The 20,191-nt window shown below is 39.6% G+C and overlaps 2 protein-coding genes across 2 annotated transcripts; one reads left to right on the top strand and one right to left on the bottom strand.

Moving 5' to 3' along the window:
• Nucleotides 1-4,197: 4,197 nt before the first annotated feature.
• LOC149406985 (uncharacterized) lies at nt 4,198-14,744 on the top strand. Its single transcript, XM_089618174.1, has 6 exons — nt 4,198-5,245; nt 5,336-5,526; nt 5,584-5,696; nt 6,608-7,427; nt 7,570-8,190; nt 14,580-14,744. Exons 1-6 carry the CDS (start codon nt 4,198-4,200, stop codon nt 14,742-14,744), a joined length of 2,958 nt encoding a protein of 985 aa, XP_089474300.1.
• Nucleotides 14,745-18,938: 4,194 nt separating this feature from the next.
• LOC149406984 (uncharacterized) lies at nt 18,939-20,191 on the bottom strand. Its single transcript, XM_089618165.1, has 2 exons — nt 20,041-20,191; nt 18,939-19,942 (listed from the first exon to the last, which is right to left on the bottom strand). The coding sequence occupies exons 1-2, from the start codon at nt 20,189-20,191 to the stop codon at nt 18,939-18,941; spliced, it is 1,155 nt and encodes a 384-aa protein (XP_089474291.1).

Raw genomic sequence — 20,191 nt, 5'->3', positions numbered from 1 at the left:
GTTAGCAAAAACAAAAATGCAATCTTACTATTTGGTAAAACAGTTTTTAGAAAAAATTTCAAAAACGATTTTAAAAATTGTACATGAGTCACAAAATCTATGAATCTTAGCTTTTAGAAAAAGCGTTTTTGTATCTGATATAAAATTACTTTAATATCCTCACGTGATTATCCATAGCACTGTTAAATATTTATTTTATGTCTATTTTAGTCTTTTTACTATAATATATTTATTTTACCAAACGCAAAATCAGCTTTTGTTACCAGCAACAACTGTTTTATAAACAGCTTACCAAACGTCTGTCAGTTTTAAAAAAAAACAGTCTAAAAGCGTTTTTTTTTTAAAACAAAGCTATGCCAAACGATGCCAACATATAGTAATATAATGATAATAGGCAACATCTATATACACTCAAAACGTATTTGAAACAATATGGTATTGGATAATAAATGCTAATATAATGTTGATAAATGGTAATATAACCATAATAAATGGTGATTCCGTCAAATTGTAAAATGTCTAAAAATATAAAACTGTCTCTGGAAAAAAAAAAGTGTGGTATATTTACCGCACAAATATATTTTCAAAATGAATATCAAACAATCGCAATTAACTGCTTGCTATTAATATGGAAAGAAAACTAATGAATTAGTATACCACATATTCAGTCTATCATCTTTCTTTTTTAACGTGGATTGTTTTTTGCAAAAGAAAAAAAAATATAAACGTGTATTTTGGTTAGGGTTTGGGACAGAGATGTTGATAGCTAGGTTGTAGTTGAGGTTGTTGGCAGCGGCAGAGTTGGAGAGGTTGAAGGCGGTGAGTTTGGCGCCGTCGACGTGAAATCTTGCGGCATGAAAAAAAGGACGGCCTGGTTTGTATTTGAGAGAACGTGGTTAAGAGAGAGAGAGAGAGAGTAAAGTCAAATAAATGTTTCCTCAAATATAGAATCTCAAGCAGCTAGATGTCAATTAAGATTTTATTTTAATAAAAAAAAACTCAAAAAAGAAATTAGTAAGGATAATATCGTTACAAAAAATTGTAATGCAATAGCCATGTAAACATAAAGGCTAGATTAAAAAAAAAAAAAAAAAAAAAAAAATCCGATACGTGGCCGGTGAAATTCATAAATTTAAACTGGCTTAGTTCTTTACAAAACTCATATATTTATTTCATCAAAGTGTACGCACAACTATTTAAAACCTCTTAGCCAAAAAAAAAATTAAAATTGATGCTTTCTATGCAAATAAATATTATGCTTTTATTCCCTCAAGTTCAATTTGATTGCCAAACGATTGTATAGTCATTAACTAATTACGAAATATATTTATTTTAGCAAAATGTACGTATCAAACGATTTAAAACGTCTCTGAGCAAACATGGAGAGATCTTAAGATATGACCTAAATGAAAATAATAGATACGTACAACTAAACTACACAGTAACCCAATCCAGCATGAAAATGCCAATAGCGAAAGAAAACTAATTGATTTTCACAATTTTGAAGAAAATGTGTTAAATTTTAATCAGTAAATTAGCCAACTAAAAATAGAGTAATTTTTAATTAGTCAATGTTTGTGAATTTTAGGTAAATAACCAACGTTTTATAAGTTTTAGATAAATAATCAACGTTTAGATGGCAAACCAAAACTTTAAATTATCTAATAGATCCAACAAGATGATAATAATAAAGTAATAAGTTCTAATTAGTGTTCCATTCCATGCTCTTAAGCAGATAACTGAATAAATCATATTCTAAAACAGGCAGATTTGTCTACTTTCGAAGTCTCCAACTTGATTAAAAAAAAGATATAGATTCCTTCCATTATTGATTATAATATCGCAAGGAATAACAAATAAGTTTGTTTATTTAGTCTTTCTGTTGCAAATAATAGTTTGCCCTAAGATCAAAACTAGCGATGCAAGCTTTGAACAGATTCAAAAGAATGACACAACCTTTTTACCGAGGTTCACACAAACCGAAATTTGTGATAATCCCCGTTGAGCTCCGACCGGAAAAGCTCAGTGCACTAGTCTTCGCATACAGTTACACCCTCAAACAATCAGCATCACCTCTCATTCTCTCACACATTAATCATTCAGTATTTTACAGGTTCTAACACTATCCACGATCAAGACAATTGAACGATTACAAGAACACTCTCAGCAAAACTCACAAGATTACAATAGAGAAAAAACGATCTCACACTAGAGAACAAAACCCTAGATTTCAGAAGAGAGAGAAGAAGTAAAAGACAACGCGTAGAAGAGAACTTCTGACTATCGCCTTTTATAGAACGTGAGGGCATGGCATCTCGTTCGTGGGATTAGATCAAATCTGACGGGTAACGTTTTGGCACGTCATCAAACTCTTACATGTCGCTTACCCGACTTGAGGTCGTTCTCAGTACCAAGTAACGTTGCGACTCGTCGTCCTTGTCTAAAGGGCTTGGGCCTCGATATTTGGGAGATAAAGGCTTCACTTTCAACACTTTCTTTTATTTTTCTAAAATAGGATGAGATGAAATATATCCTATATAAAAATTAACGATTATTGAGAACAATTTTTTTTATTTGAAAACTTTTAGGTTTTTCTTTTAATGAAATCATCGATTGAACGTCAAGGTCCTCTAAAGTCAAGGTAAATTTTGTGACTTTTGCATGACAAAAAAGTTAAGTCGTTTCAAAGTTTAAAGATTTAATAAGGTTAGACATTTTTGCCTCCCTCCTCATGGACACAAAATGAGCTACGGTCCTCTAGTTCTCCATGCCAACATGTCATTATCCAAGTCGAGTTTGACGTGGTCTTTTCTCATGTTTTGTCGCCTAGTTCCCCGTCGCCATCACGATTTTGTTTCTCATGCTTCCTTACTTGCAACGTTCACTTTGTCGCTACTAATTTCACTAATAACTTATATCAGAGTTGTGTTTACAATCTCTTTTTTGCTTTACAAAGACCATCAGTGCACACATTTGATCCGTACGTACATAATCGATGTAAAGTTTTCATAGTCTTGCCAATAAATTAGACTTCACAACTCAACAATACAATACGTTATTAGAGCCCAACAAAGTCCAAATTGGTATCCGATATAATTTTGGGATTCATCCCAATGTTAGTGAGCACAAAGAGCCACCATATTTAGGAAAAATGTTAGTAATCTTGAAAAAAATTGAACGATAACTAACAAAAAAAATATTATAAAGTCATGTGTTACTTATCTCATTGCCAAATGGAGGCTTTTGAGATGGAACCCAAGAAAACATAATTGAAATTGAAAGATCGGCGACGAGTTGTCACCATGTGAAACTCAAACTGCAAGCCACGATTCTAATCGTCAAGCTCTGTTTGTTCCCTCCATAGTGATCGAACCACACTCGGCCATTGCATGTGACCAACACGATTACCTTATGACGAGCCACTGTTCGGTTGGCAAGATGGTTATGATTCCCCTTCTTCTTCCTCGATCTCGATCACTATTGTGCTCAAAGTTAAGAGTCTTTTTGACCTGAGCTGCAGTCGCACAACTAGACCCACGATTTACATGACCTCATGGTTTTACAAATGCATTCGTGAGGAGAAACAAAGCCTCGATGCAAACTTCACGTTGTTCGTTCTATTGTCACGCAAAGCTTATTGTTTTGGGCGTGCATGTATTACATGCGGCCAAATTTTTTGTGGTGCAATGTCTTCTTGGCGAATTGGCATCATAGATTTGTGTTGCGCTCTTTTGCAGGACAAAAATATATATGAGCAATTTTTTTCTTTTTTAAGATACTTAGTACCCTTAGTTTTTCCTTTTCTACTTTTCTTGAGTTTTAAAATAGATTTCATTGCATAAGTAAACTCATGTTATAATCTCCCTGCGAATTCAATTGTACTTCGTTTTTAATTCATTTTTCATAAATATCTTTTTTTTTCTATTAAGGGTTATAGAACTGTAAGGGTTGTGACCTAGTATGCTTATCAGGTTGTTAGGAGAAGTCCGAGTCCCTTGTATCAGAGTTAGCGTGTTAGTTACATTATCTTATCCATTTCCTGCATAATAGCTTAAGTTGTTATTTACGTAGTTATCTTTTCTCATATGGTTGTACGTGTATATAAGACGATCACAATGATCAAATAATATATCAAGAATTCCCTCAATCATTCCCAGAATTCTACATGGTATCAGAGCGGGTTCAAACGCGATATCAATGACCAAATACGGCCAATCTCACGGCCTTACATCATCCTCCGAAACACCAACCCTAAACACCTCCATGGCCGACCAAAACCCACACATTATCACTAGCCACAAACTAAATGGCCAAAACTATTTGCAATGGTCTCAGTCTGTTCAAATGTTCATCTGTGGTCGAAGCAAAGACGACCATCTCACCGGAGAAGCCAAAGCCCCGAAGACAGATGACCCAAAGTTCAAGATCTGGAAAGCCGAAAATAATATGGTCATGTCGTGGTTGATCAACTCCATGACACCGGAAATTAGAGAGAATTTCCTTCTATACTCAAATGCCACGGAGATCTGGGAAGCAGCTCGAGTTACCTTCTCAGACACGGAGAATACATCTGAGCTCTTTGAAACTGAAAATCTCCTTCACGATCTCAAACAAGGTGATGCATCAGTAACTCAATATTACAGCACTCTAACCAGGCTTTGGCAGAGAATTGATGTCTATGACCAGCACAAGTGGAGCTGCCCTGAAGACTCGGTCCTCTACTCCAAAATCCTGGAAACAAAGCGCGTGTTCAAGCTCTTACTGGGCCTCACCAAGGAGCTAGACGAAGTCAGGGGGAGAATCTTGAGCATCAAGCCACTTCCACCACTCTGCGAGGCGTTCTCTATGGTCAGACAGGAAGAAAGCCGCAGAAAGCTCATGATGAACAATCAGCTCCATTCACCTACATCATCAAGCCCACAGGATGTCTCAGCCTTGATCGCTCATGAGGAATCACAAGCTTTCGCTGCCAAATCATCCTACAACAAGGTGAAGAAGGGACGACCATATTGCGAACACTGCAAGAAGTCAGGGCACACTCGAGAGACATGTTGGGAGATCCATGGAAAACCTGCCAATTGGAAGCCATCAAAATTCTCAAAGGTGCCTGACACTCAAGCCAACTCAGCTTCCACCTGTCCATTCAGTCCAGAACAACTGGAGATGCTCACGTGCCTTACCAGAAAAGCGAGTCAATCCAGCGACCCCTTCTCACCAAACTCATCAGGGTTAGTGGCTCAAAAAGGTACTATAACTCGAGCTATCCAAGCCCTAACAACATACCATGCGAATACAAGTCTCTCAATTGTCTGGATTATGGATTCTGGAGCATCAGACCACATGTCCAGCAATATCCATCTATTCAGCAATTACACTCCGAATGATGAGAAACTGTATGTCACTATAGCCGATGGTTCAAGGGCTTTGGTAGCTGGCATTGGATCAGTGAAAATCTCCCAACAACTCACACTAAAAACTGTGCTATACGTACCAAAGTTGCACTGCAATCTCCTATCAGTTTACAAAGTAACTAAGGATTCATGTTGTCTAACAGTTTTTGATGATATGTCTTGTTCTATTCAGGGAAAGAGATCCGGGATGACGATTGGAAGTGCTGAAATGTGTGGTGGACTCTACCTCCTCAAGACCAGCAATGACTCCCACAAAGTAGCTTCAACCTCCATTCTTCAAAATAAGTTAGCCTTCTCACAAAACGATAAGGATATCATGATGAACCACTATCGATTAGGTCATCCTAATTTCGTTTATCTCAAAAAAATGTTTCCTGATTTATTTATTAATAAAGATGCAAGCTTATTTCAGTGTGATGTGTGTCAATTGTCAAAGCATACTCGTAGCACTTACAACCCTAAGAAACATGTTCCCTCTAAACCATTCTCAGTCATACATAGTGATATTTGGGGTCCCTCACGAGTGAAAAATATAAACGGTGCTAGATGGTTTTTGTCTATTATTGATGACCACACTAGATTAAGTTGGGTTTACCTTATGAAAGAAAAATCTGAAGCTAGTTCAATTATCATACAATTCCATAAGATGATCAAGAATCAGTTCACAGCAGACATTCAAATTGTTCACTCAGATAATGCCAAAGACTACTTTAATTCTCAACTTAACCAGTATTTCCAATCACATGGAATCATCCACATCAGTTCATGTGTACGAACCCCACAACAGAATGGAATAGCCGAAAGAAAAATAGACACCTATTAGAAGTTGCTAGGTCCATCATGTTCACTTCACAAGTACCACAATACCTATGGGGAGAAGCCATTCTAACCGCCACCTATCTTATAAATAGGATGCCCTCAAGAGTCCTCAAGTTTAGAACACCATGTGAAGTCCTCCGTGAGTCTTTTCCTACAACTAGGCTAATATCAACCATTTCTCCTAAGGTGTTTGGATGCTCAGTTTTTGTGCACACATATGATCACAGTAAGCTAGACCCTAGGTCAATCAAATGCATCTTTATCGGCTATTCTTCAACTCAAAAGGGTTACAAATGTTACTCACCTCAGAAAAGGAAAGTGTACATATCATATGATGTTACCTTTCATGAGAATATACCATATTTTGATCCCAACAGCATGAGAGAATCCTTAGCCACATCACCCCATGAAAACCATAGTTCAACCTCACAAACTGATTCTCTAAGCCTCATCGATACTATCCCAGACCCTCACATTGACCAAAATTCAGCCACAAATTGCGAAGACCACATGCCTCAAGAAAACCACACAGTTCAGCATCACCATGAAGCATCTCCAACTCAATCCTCAAATAGTCAAGATGAGTCAGACCAAGGTAACGTGAGTCCTAACTCATCTATACTTAGTACAACTGATAGTGCAACAGATGTGGATCTCCCTATTGCACTGAGGAAGCCAACTCGCGCTTGTGGCCCTTACCGCATTCAAGACTCCGTCTACTATGGAAACCTATCCACTAGGTACAAAGCATTTGTGACTCAAGTGGATCAGGTTACTATTCCAAACACCATTCAAGAGGCCATGAAGACCCCAGAATGGAGACAAGCAGCGAGAGATGAGATATTGGCATTTGAAAAGAACAAGACTTGGAGCATTACTTCACTGCCTGAAGGGAAGAAGACAGTTGGTTGTAGATGGCTGTTCACAGTAAAGTACAAGTCTGACGGATCAATCGAGAGGCACAAAGCAAGACTCGTCGCCAAAGGGTATACACAAGCTTATGGGATAGATTACCAAGAGACCTTTGCACCGGTGGCCAAGCTGAATACAATCCGAGTATTGATGTCAATTGCTGCTAGTTTGGACTGGCCACTGTTCCAATTAGATGTGAAAAATGCCTTTCTCAATGGCACAATCGAGGAAGAAGTGTATATGGACTTGCCCCCGGGGTTTGAAGATGAAAGAGCCAAAGACCAAGTATGTCATCTCCACAAGTCCCTCTACGGACTCAAACAAAGCCCAAAAGCTTGGTTTGGTCGCTTCACTCGAGTACTCAAAAGCTGCCACTATATGCAAAAGCCATGCAGATCACACCTTGTTCACCAAGCATTCAACTCAGGGAAAATGTACCATCCTCAGCGTCTATGTGGATTATATAATTCTCACAGGTGATGATGAAGAAGAGATCATGAAGCTCAAGGCAGTATTAGCAACCGAGTTCGAGGTAAAGGATCTTGGACAGCTCAGATACTTCCTAGGAATGGAAGTGGCAAGGTCGAAGATAGGGATAACTGTGTCACAAAGAAAGTATACCCTAGACCTGCTCAAGGAGATAGGTATGCTCGGCTGTAAACCCTCAGATGTACCCATGGATCCAACAGTAAAAATGGACAAGAGGAGCACTGAGAAGGGAGTCGACAAAGGCCAATACCAGAGGCTAGTTGGAAAGCTTATTTATCTGACTCACACTAGGCCAGATATAAGTTTTTCAGTCAGCATGGCAAGCCGATTTATGAATGATCCATCTGAGGTCCACTTAGAAGCTGTAATGAAGATCCTCAGATATCTCAAGTCTTCACCGGGAAAGGGTTTGTTGTTCAAGAAGCAAAGTTGTCGTGATGTGCAAGTCTTCACTGACGCAGATTGGGCTGGATCCAAGACAGACTCAAGATCAACCTCAGGAATGTGCTCGTTTGTCTGGGGAAACTTAGTCACATGGCGCAGTAAGAAACAACCTGTGGTCTCAAGGAGCAGTGCCGAGTCAGAGCTAAGGTCACTAGCTCACGGAGTGTGTGAATGAATCTGGTTTAAGAAACTACTCGAAGATTTGAAGGTGCAAGTTGATGGTCCAATAAAGATGCAATGCGATAACAAGTCAGCCATAAGTATCTCAAAAGATCCCGTTCAACATGACAGAACGAAGCATGTAGAGATCGACAGACATTTCTTGAGCGAGAAGATTGAAGAAAATGTTATCTCCATGAATTATGTGACTTCTCATAACCAAGCTGCAGACATCCTCACCAAGCCGCTGCCTAGACAACCCTTCAGTGAGAACTGTTTCAAGCTCGCCTTGATTGACATCTATCGCAGTTCGTAGCTCGCTCAACTCGCAGCTGTTCGAAGCTCGCTCAACTCGAAGCTCGCAGATCGCTCAACTCCTCACCCAGCTCAACTCGCAGATTGCTCAACTCCTCGCCCAGCTCAACTCGCAGATCGCTCAACTCCTCGCCCAGCTCAACTCGCAGATCGCTCCTCGCCCAGCTTAACTCGCAGCTCGCAGATCGCCAAGTTTGAGGGGGAGTATAGAACTGTAAGGGTTGTGACCTAGTATGCTTATCAGGTTGTTAGGAGAAGTCCGAGTCCCTTGTATCAGAGTTAGCGTGTTAGTTACGTTATCTTATCCATTTCCTGCATAATAGCTTAAGTTGTTATTTACGTAGTTATCTTTTCTCATATGGTTGTACGTGTATATAAGACGATCACAATGATCAAATAATATATCGAGAATTCCCTCAATCATTCCCAGAATTCTACAAGGGTATATGTTATCAATAGGGATTCAACTCACAACTTCTATTTTAAACACTGAAGGTGTTGTGATTTTTTTTTTTTTTTTTTTTTTGTATATAATCAAATTTAACTTTGTTAATAAAACTTTTTTCGTCACTTTTTTTTGGCACTTGATGTAAATTAAATCATACTTTTGATAATATGTCAAACTAAAAATGATTGGATAGTAATTACTGGGTATATCATTGAAGTTTGAAATAATAAGAGAAAGGTATAAAAGTAAGGAAATATAACCCAAAAAAAAATAAAAATCCTTTTGAAAGCAAACCATTTAATCAGAGACACGGAATTAACGCAAAGACGAAAAGTTCAGAAAAAGTAGAGCACATCTAATAGTGTATCATAGTAATCATAGTAGAGATCGATTTAATTGATTCCACCAATTATCAACCTCACAGTCATAATACTATAATCTTCTTCAATTTGGTGTTTACACACACACACTAACCATGGAATGTTGATTTAAAAATATGTATTTGGTTGTGAATACATGGAGGGTCGGGATTCAAATTAATCTAGAGATTGAAAGTCATATTATAGTTGCCATTAAAATAAATAATAATGCTCAACAGAAATAAATATATAGTAGTATTCTATTTATTCTCCAAAAAGAAGACTTCTCAAACCCTTCACATGTTCCTTGGTAAGTTGTCCAAATTTGCTCCTGGTTTGTAGCAACAAGTTATATATCTTCTTTTCTGATCCTTGAAAGAGAGAAACGAATTTTTGAATGATTGACAATAAAAGAATAAAAGAGTAACGTATATTTCTTCTTCTTTTTAATTATATGTTAGTTTATTAGAGTGCTAGTTGTACTTTTTTTTTTATCTGATAGTGCTAGTTGTACTTGTATTGTGTTCATACTTCATAGAAGTGAGCGTCCTAGTTCAGCTTCAGTGTAGATAAATCTATTCATAGCTTACGTATGAAAAATGTCCAGCTCATTTTCCAAATCCCGAATTTGAAAGTCAATATCACATTATCCCACGACAAAACCTTATTTATGTTATTACTAATTTTCTATATTAAGCTCACATTAACAATATTCAAAGTTCAATCTATGACAAATAAATCTTAACAAAATAAACGTCAACCTCATATCTATTTATTATAAACATTGAGTTTGGCTCTCTCTCTCTCTCTGCGTGTCTGGGGTAAAAGCCTTTTTATTGTTATAGGGCCATTCTTTCCTTTCCTTTATCATTTCTTTTCCTTAAATAGCTCTAATATTAGGTTTACATGTTATTGATAATTGTTATGTAGCCGTCATTTTCACAAAGTAAAATTATTGTTACATGGAGTTTGGCATTTTTGTTCAAGTAATTCTCTTGTCTTTTATGTTGTTCCTCGCATCACACATGACATCATTTATTTCTCTATGTCAGGATATGACGTGCTTCGCTGACAGCTTTTTAACTGATCACGGGGATGTGCGTCATCTGTCTCTGTTTCGGATCAGAGGGTATTCCTTTTGTTTATCTCTTATAAAAGAGAATGTCTCCCCTTGGTTAGGGTTACACACTTATGTTTCCGTAATCTTTTTGAAGAAAAGGTGTGTCTTTTGTTCTCTAATGTTTGTGTCTTTCCGATGAGAACAAACCTAGCCTTTTACAGTGGTTGCTGCTGGTTCATATACATTGATACACTGAGAGAGCATTAGGGTGAAAAGTGAGGGGAGCTCAAGTCTAGAGGGAGCCTAGATTTGTGACTATCTAGAATAGTTTGGAGTTAGGAATAGTGGAAGGTTATCATCCATGTGTATTCCGTTACTGTACTCATATTATTGACCAGTGAAGTTACTCTTTTCACTGGGATTCATATCTCCCCAGAGTAGACAGTTGAAGCCGAACTGGGTTACCATTCTTGATGTCTTTTACTTTTATTTGTTTACTTGCTATTTGTTGCTTGTTGACTTTGCAGTTGTTATTACACATCTTAACAACACTTAACAGGTTAACTACTTCAGATAGACCTGGACTTTCAAAAATGACACTCCGAAAGCAAAAAAAACGATACCTCAAACTTATGCACAAGGCCCAAACCCACAAACAAAGTGCTCAAGTCAAACTGTCGGAATGAGGTTCGCGAAACGACTCGAGACCCCGTCAACGAGACAACCCACAAGTTATGTCTCGAGATCACGTCAACAAGTCATATCTTGAGAGGACGTTGACAAGTGCTCTTCGAAGTCCGCAAGACGACTCGAGAGTCCAGGCAACAACTCGATATTAAATCTAAAAAGATATCTCTCGAGACCACAAATCGGATTCAAAAGTCCTTACAACACTCAAAATCAAGCTCATAAACTGATGCGCCAAGCTCCGAATCAAGACTCATAAGATGTTTCTCAAACGAGCTCTCAAAAGAGACTCTCAAAGCATGTTTTCGAGCTAAATTGCTTGACAAAGCTTCAAGACAAAGGTAAAAACATGACCACCCGACCAGCAAAAAAAATGACCACCCGGTTATCCAAAAAAGATTACCACTCGGTTGTTCAAGAATGAAGACCACCCGACTGGCAAAAAAAATGAACACCCGGCCAGCCAAAAAAGATGACCACCCAGTCGGCCAAAAATGAAGACCACTCGGTCTGTCAAAAAAGAAGACCACTCGGTCGGTCAAAAAAGAAGACCACTCAACCATCTTCACTTGACTAAGACCACCCGGCCGTCTCCATCATCCAATCAAGTACCTCCCACCAAACCCATCGGCTTCTATAAACACCTTATCCACTAACAGCAAAAGCTAAGTTCCCTCAACTTGTGTAAACTCTACCAAAATCACACCACGACTCTCTTTCTAACTAGAAAACATAGAGACGCAAATCGTTCACCACGAACACAATACAATATGACTAATGTTGAGCGTCAGGGCGCGCGCCGAGGAAAAACCATATGCGTCTCTTTAGATTCGCGTTTTCTTGTGCTTAGGTGAAGGTGCGAGGATTCGAAGACCCGACAAGGAACATGAAGAACTTGAAGATCTAAGAACGAATCGAAGATCCAAAGAATCGATGAGGAACGCTAAGAACACGATGGCGTGAAGATTCGGAGAGAATATCAGCGGGTTGAAGGCAAGTTCTTGGAAGAGATCTCATAGGCAAGCTGTCGGGAGAGGTTTCATGGGTTGAAGGAAAGGTCTCAGAAGAGGTTTCACAGGTTGAAGGCAAGGCTTTGGAGATAATTTCAAAGGGTTGAATACTCGAGGAAGATAAGGCTCAAGAGCTCGAAGAAGAACGCGACGAACCTGAAGACAAGAAGAACGCGGAAGATCCGAAACTTAAAAACTCGAAGACCCGAAGACCCAAATAATCGAAGACTCGACAATCCGAAAACTCGAAGATCCGAAGAACACAAAGAATGCGAAGACCCAAATACTTTAAGATCCGAAAGCTCGAAGACCCAAAAACCCAAAGATTCAAGGACTCAGAGACATGAAGATCCAAAGAGAACGACAATCATGACAAACGCGAGAAGCACATAAGAGATTCATTGCCGAGATGAACATGACGGGAAGAGAAGAACTTAACCACACCTAACTTATGTGCGCTCATAGGGTCCGGCTCTATATCGAACCACAGACGGTTCTGAATGCTAATTCAAAAACGCGATTAATAGGCATGCTATTATTTCAAGAAAACTCATGAATGCGTTGTTTATTATTAGAAACGGGAAAAAAAAAACTACTTAAAGGAATTGAATTTCATTTGGATAGTCTACCACTTTCATTGCATTTGTTATGCACATAGCGTATGAGTTGCCATTACAGATGGATATGTTGCATCTTTTTATCTACACATCCTTTTGAATTATGAGTAATCGGTTACTTTCAAGTGACTTAGCTAGAATTTATACTCGAAAAACATATGTGATAACAATATAGAAATTTTGAAAAATTTAGGAATGTGTATAAATAATTTTCACGAGAATTTATATAAAAAGCATATAATTTTTGGACAAGAATAAAATAATATCATAAATAAGAAATTTGTAAAAGTTCAACTGAAGGTCCCCACCCCTTCCGCTTATGCCTTAATCAGCCGATGCTTACAACACGAACATATATACATATAAATAACGGTCAAGCTGCTATATAGCCAAATAGAACTTAAGCTTTTGCAAAATAGCCATAGTTTGTCAACTATAAGCAAATTAACCAAAGTAAGATTAATCTAGGCTGGATTAAATTTAATCCCAACGAACTATAAAGACAGAATGTAAGCTTTATGAAGGCTGGATTAAAATTAATCGAGGCATGATTAAAAGTCGTAGTACTCTCAATTGGCTATTTTGCTATACCTAATGAAACTATGGCTATTTTGCAAAAGTTATAGTTTGAATTGGCTATTTCATACCATTTTTTCTATAAATAAACACTAAGAAAAAATGAGTAATTGTTACGGACATATTAACCACTTATCCGCGATTAAATCGATGGGTATTCAAAATAAATAAAATAATTTATAATGCTTAGTTCATAATATTAACCAAAACAAAAAATAATAACACTTCAATACTCAATTATATAATAATTTATTTTAATTATATAATAACTTATTTTAATCAAAACTCGAGTGGCGCGGTAGTTAAGATTGTGTTATAATATTTAATATAAAATCAATGGTAAACAATATGTGCGAAAAAAATAATTTGATGAATAGGTTGCATACCATCGTATAAATCGTGGCTAAATTAGAAGAGTGAAGAATATATATGATGACTACTGTTTACACTGATTTGTGGTAAAAAGTGCACACACAAGTTTGGGCAACTCAAAACTTTGTTTAAAGAGATTTGTAAACGATTAACCTAGAGGAATTTTGAATTATAGCTCAACTATCCATTTATTTAGGGAAATAGCTCATATTAATCATACTTTCAAAATTGTCATTGGTTTCATAAAACTTCGTTCTTATTTGTTTGTTAATTCCAAAAAAAAATCCGGTTATTCATCATCGGATTTGAATCATGGAATCGTTTGCCAAATCGGAGACAGATATTTTTCTTTTTTGAATGGTAAATAATACTTACTATCAAATGGTCGGACTGTAAATATTATTTATCAATAAAATTATCATGCGATTTGCAACCAGGATATTCGATGACTCATTTGGAATAGATGTTTAGGATCGTCGATGTCGTAGATGTTCTTATATTATCTGTTTGTCTAGATTAATCATTTAATCCTTCTTAGTTTTTGTTTGTCTAGTGTAGGTGTTTAGGTTCTTTGGTTTCATAAAACTTCGTTCTTATTTGTTTGTTAATTCCAAAAAATTTCCAGTTATTCATCATCGGATTTGAATCATGGAATCGTTCGTCAAATCGGAGACATGTATTTTGCTTTTTCGAATGGTAAATAATAATTACTATCGAATGGACGGACTGTAAATATTATTTACCATTAAAGTTTTAGAGTTTTGGTTATGGTGTTATGTGGGTTAATCGAATTGGAAATAATATTTACCATATTTTATAGTTAATCTAACAGAGAATTGATCGGAGATGCGGGTTAGGGTTTCGATTATGGTGTTCTATGAGTTAATCGAATTGGAAATAGTATTTACTTACCATTTTTTCCAAGCCTGAGAACGGAGACGTTTTCGTCAGCTTCGGAAGTGGCGAAATCATAAAATTGGTGGCGGAAAAGGAGGTCGGAGGCAATATCGAAGGATTGAAGGATTCGAAATCGATGAAGAATTCGGAGGCAATATCGGAGGATTGAAGGATTCGGAGTCGAAGGCGAAAATTTTGGTGTATATTTGATGATAGGTAAGATAGGAATATAATATTGTTTGGTAGTGGATTGAGTTAGTTAACTAATTTAAATGATAGTTTGGATAAAATTTTAAGGGAAGTGATCAATTTGGGCTAGATATCTAACCGACCCTTGTTTAAACTAGAAATCACGCTATTAATTACTATGTTTAAAACTTTAAATAGGGGCGCCCAATATCAGCCAAAACATATATCCAGTAACCATTATCATCGCAACACATAATATGCAACATAAACGCATTATTGCATTCTGAAAGTGTTTATTTGTAGCATATAATTGAAAAACATAGCACTGTTAAAATTAATTCAAAACGTCTACAGTAATAGTGGTGTCATACCATAAGTACATAGCATATAAATGACTACACAATGGGCTGTGTGTGTGTTCCATTGAACCAGGGGTGGGCTGAACATTATTGGCCTCAGCCTGGGCTTGCAGTTATTTTTGCTCATATTTTTTAAAAAGGATAATTACAAAAATAGCAGGTTTAAGATGCAATATTTCCAAAAATAACGATTATTTTAAATTCTTTCAAAAATAACGTTTTCTTAAATTATATATATTCATTTTCCTTGTAATGAAATTTGAAACAATAAAAAAGTTAAATATAGCACAGCATTTGACTTTATTTTAGTCATATCCATGTGATGTCCATCTCTCTTTAATAAAATAATCCATAGTGCGTTTTTGTTATGGTAAATTTTTTTGAGTTTTTTGCTACATTGAACCCCACCAATATTACAAAACACCATCTGTTATTAGGGATGGCAACGGCTACGGGTAAAGTCGGGTACACCTATTCCGTTACCCGTACCCGTTATAATTTTTTACCCGTTACCCGGACACATTTACCCGGATTTTAAGACGGACCGAGTAACGGGTAGACCCGCCCGTTTACCCGGTTTAAAAAAAGGGTAGCGGGTCGGGTAGACCCACTTACCCGTTTACCCGTTTATAAAATAAAAATCCATCAACAATATAAAGTTTAAAAATAATAAAATTTAGGTGAAAAATATCTAAGTACTACTACAAATTGATCATCTTCATTGTAAATTTGGTCATCTTCATTGCAACATATAAAAATTTATTATCTTTTTAAATATTTAAAAGTTAACGGGGTCGGGTCCAGGGTAACCGGGTACGGGATGACTATTTCGTTACCCGTACCCGGACCCGTTAAAACCGTAACGGGTATTACCCGTTTACCCAAAAAGAACGGGTATTAATTACCCGACCCGAAATACTCGGGTAACGGGCCGGAACGTGGATAACGGGTCAAATTGTCATCCCTATCTGTTATATTGGACACATGTTAAGTACTTTCCATTCTAGATAGAAGTACCATAATAAGCTAAAATTAAAAAGTTAAGGAGATCATAATGTCGTAATAAAAGTTATGGAACGATAAAAAAATATTTATATATAATGCTAAAAGTTCACTTAAGAAACAGTGGTGAAACTCTTTCATTTCACTCTACATTGTTTGATATAATATCATGTATTGACAAACTATTTTTTTTTTGAAGAACCGTGGGCGGAACCACAGGAAAATATATTAATAAACCCTCACTTAAGTGGCGGAGGAAAACCGTGGTTACATTCATGGACTAATACCATGCAGGTCGGTCCCAGCTTCGTGTAAAACACACGGAGGAGCCGATCCCAACCAACGGGCGCCCGAATCAAAGTTACACGCATAACTGGCAAGCACATGGGCCACCTTATTACAACCACGATGATGATACAAGAAATTCAGATTATCGAACCTAGGCCAGAGCAAAAGGATATCATTTATGACCGTACCTAGTTCCGTCACTGGAGCCACCCGGCTCCGAATGGCAGAGATCACATCAAGACAGTCGGATTGTATGATAATACTCAACCATCCCATATCCAAAGCAAGAAACATACCTTGAAGAACCGCTAACGCTTCCGAGACTTGAGGCGTTAGACCGAAAAGAATCACTTTGGTTTCCGAACCTAAAATCACGCCCTCATAGTCCCGAGCCACCACGCCAAGCCCGATACGTCTTTCCTCCATGCGGATGGCGGCATCCACCGAAATAGCCACGACATCAACTGGGGGAGGACTCCACTTACTTGGTATGGCCTTGTCACGCTTCCCTTTGGGTACAAAGCAGGCTTCCCGGTAGTCTCGTAGAAAACCCGCCGACCACTCGAGTAGATCACCGGGATTCCACAACTTCTTCCCCGAACACACGTTGTTCTTGTGATTTCAAAGTTCCCACAAAAGTATAAGGAAAAATTCAAAATTACATACCTTGAGATCCGACGAGGCAAGAAGAAGCATCCCGATCGTGTCCCCGGCTTGGAAATTGCTGACAATATTTTTAAAACCCCCAAGCTTCCACACCTTCTTAGCCCAGGGACAGCTCCATAGTGCGTGGAAAATGGTCTCCTCCGTCGACTCACACACCGGGCACCCTGCATAAGAGGTAATATGGCGTTGTCGAAGCATAGTACGAGTCGGGATCCAACCCATGCACACCCGCCACACAAAAAGACTTAACCTTATGAGGGATCTTGAGGCTCCACAACTTGTTCCACCACTCCACATTCCCCGACGGTCTCGACGGGCCTGCCGCCCAATTGCCCTCCATAGCAACCCGGTACCCACTTTTTACCGTAAACTCACCGTCCTTAGTAAAATGCCACCTGAGTTTATCCGGTTCTCCTCCGCGGCTCTCCGGAATACTCAAGATAGCCTCCACATCCACAGGGGAGAACATCGCCTCGATGAGAGGAATATTACAAGCCCCCGTGTAAACTTTCAGTTCGGAGACCCGCATCTCGACCGGGATCGGAGGGGCGTCACTAAGCATGAAATTCGGGGGCCGAGGAATCCACCGGTCCTGAGAGACCGACGTGGCTTCACCGTCCCCAATCCTTCATCTGGAACCTATTTGGATGATGTTCTTACCCCAACGCAAGCTCCTCCAAATAAAAGAGCCCGACGAGCCGCAGATAGCGTGAAGGATGTCCCCGTTAGGAAAATAACTCTGTTGGAACACCCGTCCCACCAGACTATCCGGCCGGCGAATGAGGCCCCACACACTTTTGGCGAGCAGAGCTTGGTTGAATTTTCCGATATCTCGAAACCCCAGGCCACCGAAAGATTTGTGACGCGTGAGCTTCGACCATTTGCACCAGTGGATCTTCTTCCCATGCTCTGTGTCCCCCCACCAAAAGCTTGCTATAGCACTATGTATCCCATCGACGAGCCCTTGGGGAAGACGAAAGCAACTGGTCACGTAGCTAGGGATAGCTTGAAGCACCGCCTTGATGAGCGTCTCTTTACCAGCTTGTGAGAAATAAAGACCTCGCCACGAGTTGATCTTTTTCCAAACCCTTTTCTCGGATGAAAGCGAAAACATTGGCTTTCCTTCTTCCCACCGCCGTGGGCAGCCCCAAATACCAGTTGTGGCACGACGTAACCGTCACCTGAAGAAGCTCAGCAAGCTCTGCCCCATACACTTCATTCACCTCCGAACCAAAACAAATGTCAGATTTAGAATAATTAACAAGCTGACCTGATGTTGCCGAGTAGGTCGCAAGGCACCGCGCAACCTTTGCACACTCATCATTAGTGGCACCGAAGAAAATGATATTGTCGTCGGCAAAGAAGAGGTGGGACACGACAAGGTCACTTCGACCGAAACGAACTCCTCGAATAAGTTGTTGGGTTTCCCATTTCCGAAGAAGACACGAGAGGCCCTCTGAGCAGAAGAGGAAGAGGAACGGCGAAAGAGGGTCTCCTTGCCGCAACCCCCTCTCAGGAACTATCCGACCCCGAGTCTCCCCGTTCATGTTGAAAGAGAAGCTCACAAAAGACACACAGCTCATAACTCTATCGACCCAGCGCGCATCAAAACCAAGCTTCAACATCATGAATTCGAGGAACGACCATTCCACTTTGTCATACGCCTTGGCCATGTCGATCTTGAGAGCTGCGCACGAGCCATTGCCGAACCTGCCTCTGGACATAGTATGGATAGTCTCATAGCAAATCATCACGTTATCAAATATTTGGCGTCCCCCCACAAAATCACTTTGGTTCTCGGAAATAGCGAAAGCCATAGTACTCTTGAGACGATGCACCAAACATTTAGAGATTACCTTTTAGAGTACATTGCATAGGCTAATGGGTCTGAAGTCCTTAACCTTGTCGGGCTTGTCAATCTTCGGGATGAGCGTAATAATCGTGTTGTTGATATCTCTCACCGACCTGCCTTCATTCAAAATACCCAAGCAAAATTCCACCACTAAGTTACCCACAATATTCCAATACCTCTGATAGAACAATGCCGAGAATCCTTCAGCCTCCGGAGCTATGATCGCCTCCATGTCAAACACTGCACGCTTCACATCTTCACCGAAAAAAGGGAGAATGAGCGTCTCATTCATGGCAGTGGTAATGGTCGGGACCACCGCTTCGCCCACCTCCTCCAAAGCCTCCCTTCTGGGCTGCATAGAAGAGAAAATAGACGAGAAGTAAGAGGAAATGACTTTTTCAATATGAAACGTACCTTCAAACCTGTTTCCATCGTCATCGAGAAGGCCCCGAATTGTGTTTCTCTTCCTTCTAGCGGAGGCCTTGCGGTGAAAGATCTTGGTGTTTTTGTCACCGCACTTCATCCAGGTAGTCCGACTGCGTTGCCGCCAGTAAACCTCTTCCTTCTCAAGCAGCGCGTCCACTTGACGTTCCTCCCGGCGAATCTCCTCCACGTTGTGACCGTTCTCGTTCTCGCTCACCTCCCGGAAGACCTCTTTATGTCTAGTGATCCGATCGCGCATAACCCTCCAGTGGGCCTTCCCCCATCGTTGGAGCGCCGACTGGCATCCCCTAATGGAATTAGCGATACGAACACCAACCGCTCTCGTCGGGTCCGGATCCCACACCGAGCGAATCACCTCTTCGCACCCATCTTCACGACACCATGCTTCTTCGAAGAAAAACCGACGGGGGACCCTAAGATCCCCCCTCTTTGGGTTACCCGTCGTGCTGAGCAGAAGCGGTCTATGGTCCGAGCCCCATAACTCAAGATGGATAACTCTCGCAGAAGGATACAAGTTCTTCCAACCCGAATTCCCGAGGCATCTGTCTAAACGGCCCGCACTGCCCCCTAGAGTGTCATTGCGCCGCCAAGTAAAAATCTCCCCCTCGAAACCAAGGTCGCAAAGGCCGCAGTCTTACATCATCATTCGGAACTCCTCCATCAACACCGGGCCTCTCGTTCTCTGTCCACTGAGCTCAAAGTTCGCCGCCACCTCATTAAGATCTCCTCCGACAAGTCAAGGATGGTCGGGCCACGGACGTAGCCTTCTGGCAAGCTCCCGAGACGATTTCCTTTGAGCAGCCACCGAATCTCCAT

Source organism: Urtica dioica, chromosome 1 (assembly GCF_054948205.1).
Source record: "Urtica dioica subsp. dioica isolate 48M chromosome 1, U.dioica_male_clone48M_v1_H2, whole genome shotgun sequence".
Lineage (NCBI taxonomy): Eukaryota > Viridiplantae > Streptophyta > Magnoliopsida > Rosales > Urticaceae > Urtica > Urtica dioica.
This window is presented reverse-complemented; position numbering and strand designations above follow the sequence as displayed.

Coding starts and splice junctions, on each gene's coding strand:
- LOC149406985 (XM_089618174.1), top strand. CDS start 4,198: ATGACCAAATACGGCCAATCTCACGGCCTTACATCATCCTCCGAAACA. Junction 5,697..6,607: donor ACCTCCATTCTTCAAAATAA/GTTAGCCTTCTC, acceptor TGATCCCAACAG/CATGAGAGAATCCTTAGCCA. Junction 7,428..7,569: donor ATGAAAGAGCCAAAGACCAA/GTATGTCATCTC, acceptor CATTCAACTCAG/GGAAAATGTACCATCCTCAG.
- LOC149406984 (XM_089618165.1), bottom strand. CDS start 20,191: ATGGAGATTCGGTGGCTGCTCAAAGGAAATCGTCTCGGGAGCTTGCCA. Junction 19,943..20,040: donor CAGAGAACGAGAGGCCCGGT/GTTGATGGAGGA, acceptor ATGACACTCTAG/GGGGCAGTGCGGGCCGTTTA.